Genomic DNA, 11,091 nt, shown 5'->3' on the forward strand with positions numbered 1-11,091 from the left:
TTGAAATAATTCCATGCATTCTATCAGACCACAATGCAATAAAGTTTACAATCAACACCAGAGAAGCCTTAATCACCACATGAACATATGGAGATTAAACAACACACACCTGAATGATGAATGGGTCAAAAGAGAAATTAAGAAAAAAATAAAAGTGTTCCTGGAACTAAATGAAAAGGACAATACAACATGACAAAACCTCTGGGACACGCTGAAAATGGTCCTTAGAGGGAAGTTTATAGCTCTTAGTGCCTACATCAAAAAATCGGAAAGAACACAAATAAATGACTTAACATTGCAACTCAACACACTTGAAAAACAACAGCAAACCCATCAGAGAAGAAGAAATAACAAAAATGAGGGCAGAAATTAATGAAATTGAAACAAAGAAAACAATACAAATAATCAACAACTCCAGCTGACCCTCCTAAAACAAAGACCTCTAGATAGCCTGACTAGATTTACCAGAAGGGCAGGTAGTGGGGAATGGCTGGGGGTCCCGACCACACAGCAGACAGTAGCAGGGATATCAGAGTATAAGGGCTCTAGTCGGGGGAGGGAGGCTATGGGAGGGTGCTACCTGGGAAGTGGGTGTACAAAACAATAAAATTTTTCAAAGCATAAAAATTTGCTCCTTAATAATTAGTAGATGTGAAAAACATTACCACTGAAATCTACCTGTGACTTTATATCCATGCTCAGATGCCAAGGAGCTCAGATAGTAACCAACTGTGACTAGTAATAATCAGATATATAGAGATTAGAAACACATGCATCTTAGTGTCAATTGTATCAAAAATGAATTTTTCTGTAAAAAAAATGCAAACTCACTTGAAGTCAGACACAGTAAAATCAGGAGCCTCTGAATTTCCACATTCTGAAAGAACTTAAAGGATAATGGCTGACTATACAAGTCTTTCTGAACAAAGTCCACCAGCCCAACTTAGAAATTTCAAAGTCTGATCTCATCAGTTTGGGCAAGGAGCAACAGGAAGTATTAGTGAGAGTATTAAATTGTGGAACATTGATTAGCATTATCTACTAGTTAAAGATAGAAATGACTTATAATCTAGCCAATTCTACTCCTATGTATACACTCAAGAAAAATCTGTATACATGGATTTTAACAGACGTGCAAGATCTTCACTGCAGCATTACTAAATACATATCGGAATGGCATAGCAGGAAATAGAAAAAGAATGGAGTCAATAAACAACATTCAACAACATTCATGTCAACTAAAGAATTACAGGAGATTAAATTTTTAAATTTTGGAATAAAATAATGGAGTTTTTTACATATTTTATTTATTATTTTTATTTTTTATGTGTATGCGTGTATTGCCTGTGTGTAGGTAAATGGACCTGTGTCGTGCAATGCCCAGAGGGGACAAAAGAGGCTACCAGATCCCCCTGAAACTGGAGTTACAGACAGTTGTTAACTGCCATGTGAGTGCTGGGATTCGAACCTGGGTCTTCTACAAGAAGTGTTCTTAAGCGCTGAGCCATCTCTCCAACCCCCATAAATAATGGAGTTGTTTTTTTTTTAAACAGGGGAGAGAAAGGGAATGGAGAGGAGAAAGAGAGTTCCATTTTATACTGGGAAAGAAACTAGAATATTTCCCATGTCGAATTACATTGAGAGAGTGTAAAACAAAGTAAGTAGTACCACCAAAGTAATTATTAATTATGAAGAGAATTTTAGGCAATAGTAATAATAATGTGAACAACAAATATCAACTTACCCAAAATTGTGATCTATATAGGGAAGATTATAGGAAAGTAAATACTGTCTGCATTAATGTGGAGATGGAGTTGGGCACACCATTAGAAAACTTAAGTCTTAGCTTCCACAGTAGAAAGGCAAGAAATAATACCTAAAAATGAAGGAGGGGCCAAGAAATGGGAGTACCAGCCAAGTTACTTAGGAACAAACAGGAAAATATCAAGGTATTCAACTTGATGAATAACTGCCTCCAGGACACTGGGTATGAGAGCAGGAAGGATACCAGAATTAATGGCACACACCAGGAACCCCAACATTTAAGAGGCTAAGGCAATAGGAAAGATCTCATCTGAAGCCAACCTGATCTGTACACAGCAAGATGCACAGGAGGATGGAAAAGAAGGGAATAGAGGAGAGAAAGAGTGGGAAGAATGAGGCAGAGAATTCTTCTTTTCTTTGTGAATCCAGTAATACAATTCTACTTTTTATTTTTGTATTTTTAGATAGTTTCGTGTAGCTCAGGCTAGCCTCAAACTCAAAAATGCAACTGAAGATAGCCTTTAATGCTGATTCTCCCGCCTCTACCTCCCAAGTGTTGGGATCACATGAGTATTTCATCATGCCTAGCCCAATTCTACTTTTTAAATAAAATAACATGTTACTTTTAAACAGAAAAATTAGTTTTTGATAAACGTAAATGTGGGGCTTGTGAGATTACTCAATAGGTAGGGCCAAATGACCTGAGTTTGCTCCCGAGGACACACATGATGGAAGGAGAGAAATGACTTCTATAAATTATCCTCTGACCACACATACGCCATGGCACACAAAACAATACACACACCACCACCACCACCAACAACAACAACACACAAATAAATAAGTAAATAAATAAATAAATAAATAATAAATAAACAAACAACCTTAAATTTTTTTCTTTTACTTTTAATTTAAATAAGCTAAGGTCAAATAATAGTCATTTTCCAAGTGTATATCTGTAGAGAACAAACCAGTTCTTTTATACCGCCCTCCCTTTTTTGTAGTTTTTGAGACAGCGTCTCCCTCTAGTGCAAGCTGGCCTGTAACTCACTATGTAGACCAGGCTGGTCTCAATCTCAGAGATCTACCTGCCTCTGCCTTCCAGTGCTGGGACTAAAGGTGTGCACCACCACACCTTTACTTTTTCCCCCCTTTTTACAGAACTGAGAATTGAGCTCAGGGTCTTGCACATAGTAAGCAAGCACACCTCAATCTAGCTATATCCCCAACCTGACAAACGTTTTTACTATTCCTCAGACCAGCTTTGCAGAAGGATTGTCTCAATTTCATAGAAGGCAGAACTGAAAATCAAGAATACTTTTAGTTGTATTATGTCTTTGATTTTTTGTTTGTTTGTTTGGTTGGTTGGTCCTTTACCTTTCCAGCTGTAGCAAAATATTCACCATCAGGGGACCATTCCATCAAATGTACAGATACTGAGGTTCTTTAAAAAAGAAAAAAAAAAGCATTTTCAGAATGTTATGTATAAGAGGTCAAAATAATATTTTCATAACATCAATGGCACAATCATTACAGAAGTATTTTTGCCCCCCTAACAATATAAACAAAATATTTTAAGCTGGGTATGGTGGTACACCATGCTTTAATCCCAGCACTTGGGTGGCAGAGATAGGCATATCTCTGTGAGTTCAAAGCCAGCCTGGTCTACATAGTGAGTTCCAGGTCAGCTGGGACTATAAGGAGACCTTGTCCTTAAAAAAATAAAAATAAAAAACTAGCTAGAGAGATGGCTCAGCAGTCAGCAGTTAAGAGCACCAGCTGCTCTTCCTAAGGGTCTGGGTTCAATTTCCAGGCTAAAAACTGTCCTTACCTCCAGGTCCAAGGGATCCAAGCCCCTCATCTAGCCTCAGCGGGCACTGCACAACATGGGTACACTTACATACACGCAGGTAAAATGCTCATACACATAAAAATAAATAAAAATAAATATTTCATCTTCATGAAAACATAATCAAAACTAATCCAAAGTATACTTTAAAAAAAGAAAATCCAATAAACACAATATCAATACCTAATTTATACATGTTCCATCAACATCCTCACTGTAACATGTTAAAAGCTGAGCTCATCATCTTTCCTCTGTGTAACCCAGGTTAATGTTAATGACACAGCCATCATTCACTCCAAAAAGGGGCTAAAAACTTCTGTATTTGCCCATGCCCATCCGTATCTCATTCATTAATGAGTAACTGCTGTGTGTCCTAGAACTATAAATATGAACATTGCTTTGGGGAAAAACAATTAACTAAAGCACAGATTAAAGAATGACAATAGTTTTGATGAGAAAAAGCCTACTTTTTAGATTTCTAAAATACAATGTTGTCATCCAGAAATTAGATTTTTGTAAAAAGGAACAGAATTTAGGAAACATTTTTAGTAAATAAACACAACAGAGTTAGACACTAACTTGCACTGCCAGATGCACTTCCAATCATTTAAAACAGGAGGGAGTTTATTATCAATTTCTTCCACCTCTTCTAGAACATCATCTCCTGGAGGAGCCCACAACTGAATAGAGTCAGTTGCTGTCAACAATCTGTTATCTGGAAAGTAAAGAATGTTCTGATGAATAACCAAGGATGAATAACCTAGGAGAAAAAGCATATGTGGACTTCTTTTATGTCTAAAAACTATTAAGTAAAAAATAGGCAATACCATCTATGAAAAACACTTGGGTCTATTTAAAAGAAATCCTTTAGAAGAAGGAGAAAAAACAAACCCCGAGACAAGAAAGAATCATAACTATGGATAGACAATGACAAGACAAAACAGAAAAGCTTACTACAAAGGGCTTCATCTATCAAACAAGTATTAAAACAGTGAAAGTGGAGTAGTCAATCCCCCAGACTCTCCTACATACAGTGTGAAGTGTTCTCAGGACAGAATCCCCCAGACTCTCCTCTGTACAGTATAAAGTTTTCTCAGAATATAAAACAAAATTTAAAATAAATGTATCTACATGAACTATAAAATAACCCTCATTAATTGTGAAAGTAAAGGGGGGAAAACTATTTATCACAGTTAACAAATCTTTATAAATTAAAGGCAATAATTTCCTGAAATACAGATGATAACAAAATAGAGGGGCTGTTTTGGTCCCTGATTTATTTATGATATTGTTTCCTAGTAGGTAAGAGTAAGGTATATCATGTGTTAACTAAGGAAACAAATCACTGTTTCTTGAAATAAAGCATTAATAAGCAGGAACAAAAAGCAGAGGACAGTCAACTGAACACTGTACAAAGCAATGTATATACAGAAGAAAAATGTATACTCACGCATCAACAAAAACATAACACCAATCATCTTATCGCCAAAGATTGTCACATTTTAATTATACATTCAAAGCAAATACTTTAATAATTTCTAAAGCATATCTGCTAAATACCTTGAGGGTCCCATGCTAAGTTGTATGTCACAGAACTCAAAAAAAACTGCCCCGTTTTCAGCCATTGACACTTGAGTTGCTGAAACATGGAAAGAAAAAAGAAAAGGATGTTTTTAAAAATACCCAAACTCCACATTTTGTCAATTTCTTCAACATAAGGCCTTACAAAGGTGCAAATATTTCACTGTTTTTAAAATAACCTCCAATAGTCCCATTCACTAGTTACTCTGCCATACTGAGCTGCTTTGCTATACCCAACCAAGCATATTCTCCCAAGCTGCCTTCTACATCTATAAATACATTTTCAGACTTGAAATATTCTTTCTTTCACTTCTCTACCTGTAAACTATGCTTTGTTACAATCTAACAAAATCATCACCTCTGTGAAACCTCAGACATCCTAAAAGCACCCAGAGCACTTTAACATTCTGCCATCACAACACCAATCACACAGAATGACGTGTTTATGTGTCTAACTTCTGTGTGTCAGATTGCAACTCTTCAAGGGAAGGAACAATGTCACAACAATCTTTTGAGGATTTTGTTATTCTCTGGTGGTATTTTGTTAGTCTTTTTTGTTGTATGAAACAGGGTCTAGACTTAAACCAGGCAGGCCTGGAACTTGCTATGTATTAGAGGATGACCTGATCCTCCTGCTTCTACCCCTCAAGTGTTGAGATTAGAGGCACAAACCACATGGCTGGGGGGTGGAAGTTTTTGACTTTGAGAGTTTTGTGTGATACGGTCTTTCTATGTTGCTTTGTTTGGCTTCAAACTTATGGTAATCTCCTCCTTCTTCCCCCAAGTACTGGGATTACTACTCCAATCTTTTTATCTTCAGCCATGCCTTGTCTACTACAAAGATACTTTAAAAATATTAGGGCTGGAGAAATGGCTCAATGGTTTAGAGCACTGGCTGCTCTTGCAGAGAACCCAGATTTGGTTCCCAACACCCACAAAGCAGCTAATAGCCATCTAGCTTCAGTTTCAGGGGATCCAATGCCCTCTTCTGGCCTCCATAGACACTGCATGCATGGGTGTACTTACATACAGGCAAAATACTCATACACAAAAAATAAATTTTAAAAATAAAAATTATACAACAAATCTATTTTAATGTAGTAATTAAATCATTTCTAAAGTCACAGACATCTCCAAGACTTCTTCAGTGTTCCTCAGAAAATAATTTACAGCTATACTACTATAATATAGAAATTCTAGATGTGAGGCCTGAGTTTTTATATATTCTATTCTGTGGTGACAAATGAAACTTAGGGCCTTGAGCATGAGCTCTACACTGATCTATATATTTCCATCCCTAGGTGACTCTTAGCCACTGCACAATTAAATGCTTATTATATAATATTACTATAAAGAAACACTGGTTATTTTAATTGGAGAAATATAAAAAAAGATTCATGTATACAGATTTAAACCAAAACTAGTTTTTAAAAAACACTCTAGAGATGGGCACAATGGCTCACATATATAGTCCCAGCAACAGGCTGAGTTTAAGAAGGAGGGTGGCTTAAGCCTAAGAGTTGCCAGCCTGGGCAACTGAGCAAGACCTCATCTCAGAAAATAAATAATTTTTTTAACTTTTAGATTTTATTTGTTATTTTTACTTTATGTGTATGCATGTATTGCCTGCATGTAGGTAAGTGCACCCATGTCATGCAATGCCCTCAGAGGTCAGAAGAGGCTGTCGGATCCCTTGGGACTGGAGTTACAGGCAGTTGTTAGCCGCCATGTGGGTGCTGGGCTTCGAATGTGGGTCTTCTGCAAAAACAACCAGTGTTCTTAATCTCTCCAGCCTCAATAAATAATTTTTTTAATTAGTCACAGGGCTAGTATTGTAACTCAGTTGGTAGAGTGCTTGCCCAGCATGCACAAAGCCCTACTAGGTTTGGTCCCCAGCACCACATTAACTAGGAGTGCTAGCATAAGCCTCTAATAATAGCACTCAGAAAGTGTGTAGGAAGGAGGATCCAAAGTTTGAGGTCATCCTACACAACACATCAAGCTCAAGGCAGCCTGAGACACATGAAAGCCTGTCTCAAAAAATAAAATAAAAAATACTTATAAATTATATACTTTTGGCATTGAGACTTAGTATTTACAATTTCAATTTTGATTATTTTAAGTGATGGTAGGGTTGTAAAGCATGTTGGAATTTGGCTTGAGGGTTTATCTGTGTGTCTGTGTGTCCATGTGTTTCTGTGTGTATCTGTGTCTGGGTGTGTGACGAGCACATTTATGTGAGTAAATGTACAAGCCATGGCACACCTGTGGAGGTCAGAGGACAACACTGGGTATCAGTTCTCATCTTCCACCCTGTTGAAACAAGAGTTCTTTTTGATGTTCACTGCTGCATGTACCGGGCAGGAAGTCCCATGAGCTTCCTGCAATTCTCCTGTCTCCCCCTTTCATATCATGGTAGAAGTACTGCCATTACAGAAACATGCTACTGTGCCAGGCTTACCATGAGATTCGAACTCAGGTCCTCATGCTTGTGCAGCTAGCACTTTGCCCACTGAGCCATCTCTGCAGCACACATGTAGGTTTTTTAAATTTCTAAACATTTCTATTTATTTTATGTGTATGAGTGTTTTGCCTACATGTACACCTGCCTACAATGCCCACAGAGGCCAGAGGATGGTGTAGGATACCCTGGAACTGGAGTTAGGGATGGCTGTTAGCTGTCATGTGGGTACTAGGAACTGAACCCAGGTCCTCTATAACAATAACTAGTGCTCTTAACCACTGAGCCATCTCTTTGGCTCCCTAGATTTTTTTTAACTTTTTGCTTTGTTTTGTTTTGGTTTGGTTTAGTTTTCTGAGAAAAAGTCTCACTATGTACCCCTGATTGGATTGGAACTCACAAAGATCCCCCTGGGTCTGCCTCCAGAGTACTAGGATTAAAGGCATGTATCATCACCATGCCTGGCATTATTTTCTTAATATTCAATAAGATAATTCACATTCAGTATGTATGAAAGGTTCTCAATGCAATGTGTTATACCACTTAGCTGGTAAGTGAACTTAACTAAGTCCTAACTCCACTAAATAAGTATTCAGGAGTATCTGAACATAGTATTCTGAGTAACTGAGATACATCAGTGATCAAAAGAATTAAACTCCCTATCCGTAAGAAGCTTATATTCTCAACTGTAAATATAAGTAAGTACTGTAGAAAAAAGTTTTAGATAAGCAGGTCTGAGTATAGGGGACGGGGTCATGCCTACAATCTCATTAGAAAGAAGACTGAAGGAAGAAGACTCCGGGTTCCATGTGAGCCTGCTCAACAGAGTAAGACCTTGTCTTGAAAAAAACAAAACAAAGGCTGGGCATGGTGGTGCACGCCTTTAATCCCAGCACTCAGGAGGCAGAGGCAGGCAGATCTCTGTGAGTTCAAGGTCTCCATAGTGAATCTAGGATAGCTGGGGCTACAGGGAGACCCTGTCTCCAAAAAAAAAGACCAAAAAAAAAAAAAAAACAGTGAAAAAAGAGAAAAAAAAGACAAATAATAAAAAGGGTAGAATTTGCAACTTTTTTATTTTATGCATAGGGTGTTTTTGCCTGTATGTATATATAAAGTGGGCCATGTGTGTGCAATGCCTGCAAAAGCTAGAGAAAGGCTTCACCTCCCCCAGAAACCACCATATGGGATCTGGGAACTGAACCTGGATCCTAATGACTAAGCAGTCTCTCCAGCCCCTAGAATTTACAATTTCTAAACTAGTAGTCAAGATAAACCTCGTTAAGAAGATATTATTGCTGTCAGGCATAGTGGTACACAACTTTAACTCCAGCACTAAGGAGGCAGAGGCAGGCAGATCTAATGAGAATTTGAGGTCAGCTGGGACTACAGGGAGACTGTCTCAAAATCAAACAAACAAACAAATTATTGCACATGGACCTAAAGACTGGGGAAACTAGCACTAGAGCTACAATTCCAAAGTGTTTCAAAGTCAATAGTCAATACTCAGGTCCTAAAGGGGAGGGTAACTGAGGAACAGTCAAAATGTCAGTGTGGCTGGAGTGGAATCAGAGAGGGCAATAGAAGGAGAAGAGTTCTGAGGCGAGAAAAAGTGTGGTGCTGGGGAGAACGGGGTTAGACTCAATTTGAAAGGTTTTGGGCCTATAATCTGCAAGAAATATGGAACCCTTACAGAATTTTAAACAGAAAAGTATTAAACCCTCTCTTTCGAGAATAAAGATGAGAGGAGGAATAAAATAGGAAAATGATATCATAGACTATTTAGGAACCCAGGCAAAAGGGAAGAGCAGTTCAGACTAGGGAGATCACAAGACATGGCACTTAGCAATATTATAGAAACTTGGGTTCCTAATAGGCCTTTACTAACTTTATAGGTATTTTCACCACTGTTCACACCAGGACCTAAAGAGCTCTTTATTGCTATTATAACTAGATTCTAAAGTTAACTAGAGCTGACCAAAATCAAACTAAAAAAATTAAGTTCACCAGATTCTAAAAATGTTCTATCAATTAATACTTACACTATTTCTCTTATGAGAATTTATGCCGAGGGGCTCAAAAATACACACAGCATTCCCATATGAAGCTGCAACCTAAAAAAAGAATAACATTGATATTTAAGAAAGGGCAAAATACAGATTTCTTTTCAGAATAGTGTATAAATTACATAGAATACAATTCCAATGCAATTTCATGGTATAATTTCTTCTATAAATAAACCTGGAAGTGTACTAGATTTAATAATCTCAGGCAGGCATGGTGGCACACTGCTTTCATTTCAGCACTTGGGAGGCAAAGACAAGATGATCTTTGTGGGTTTGAGGTCCACCTGGTCTCCATAATGAGGTCTAGGACAGATAGGGCTACACAGTGAGAACCTGTCTCAAAAACACTCTTCTGTTACCAAAAACTTCAGTAGGCTTTATTTTAGTAATACAAAGTTGGCCTATTCAAAGAAATTGTTTTGTTTTGTTTTTTCAGAGACAAGGTCTCAGGTAGTCCAGGTTGGCCTCAAACGCATTATGTGGCTGGGGCTAGCCTTGAATTTCTAATCTTCTTGCCTCCACCTGCCATATGTTAGAATAACGAGAATGTACCACCAAGACCATTTCAGAAATTATCTGTTTTATAAGAATTTATTTTGGGACCAGCAAGACGGCTCAGCAGGTAAATGTGCCTGTGGCCACCCTGACAAATCCATTCCCTGAAATCCACACAGTGGAGGAAGAGCACCAACTCCTGCAAGTTATCCTCCGACCTTTACACATATGAGGGTACACACACACACACACACACACACACACACACACACACAATTTTAAAAAAGGTAAAAACTTTTAATATTTTACACACATGCTCACAATAAAAATGTAATTTAAAAATTTAAGTTTTTTTAATTAAATAACATTTTTAAAATATTTTATTTATGTTTATTTTATGTGTATGAGTGTTATGCCTGCATGTAAGTGAGTACACCCATGTCATTCAATGCCCAGAGAACAGAAGAGACTGTCGGATCCCCTGGAACTGGAGTTACAGACAGCTGTTAAGTGCCATGTGGGTGCTGGGATTTGAACCCAGGTCTTCTGCAAGAACAGTCAAGTGTTCTTAACCACTGACCCATCTCTCCAGCCCCTAAAATTGAATCACTTTAGTGACAAAAATACATTTCAATGGTGCATCTCTTTATCAGAACCATTTATAATCCACTGAAAAATACAAAGTTTATAAAAAGTAGAAAAAAAACAAATAATAACAGGTTTTAAGAATATACTGAACACCAGGCATGGTGGTGCATGCCTTTAATCCCAGCACTCGGGAAGCAGAGGCAGGTGGATCTCTGTGAGTTCAAGGCCAGCCTGGTCCACATAGTGAGTTCCAGGACAGCTGGGGCTACAGGGAGACCCTGTCTCAAAAA

At 37.8% G+C, this 11,091-nt stretch overlaps 1 protein-coding gene across 1 annotated transcript in view; it reads right to left on the reverse strand.

The window, feature by feature from the left end:
- Dmxl2 (Dmx like 2) overlaps positions 1 to 11,091 on the reverse strand; it is a 180,376-nt gene that overhangs the window by 146,121 nt on the left and 23,164 nt on the right. The window contains exons 3-6 of the mRNA XM_029561949.1: positions 9,695 to 9,766; positions 5,174 to 5,252; positions 4,193 to 4,328; positions 3,142 to 3,208 (exon numbers count right to left, since the gene is read on the reverse strand). Of these exons, the coding sequence (XP_029417809.1) occupies positions 3,142 to 3,208; positions 4,193 to 4,328; positions 5,174 to 5,252; positions 9,695 to 9,766 (354 nt within the window). The remainder of the gene's footprint in view (positions 1 to 3,141; positions 3,209 to 4,192; positions 4,329 to 5,173; positions 5,253 to 9,694; positions 9,767 to 11,091) is intronic.

This window comes from Nannospalax galili, unplaced genomic scaffold, assembly GCF_000622305.1.
Source record: "Nannospalax galili isolate Female #2095 unplaced genomic scaffold, S.galili_v1.0 scaffold213, whole genome shotgun sequence".
Classification (NCBI taxonomy): Eukaryota; Metazoa; Chordata; class Mammalia; order Rodentia; family Spalacidae; genus Nannospalax; species Nannospalax galili.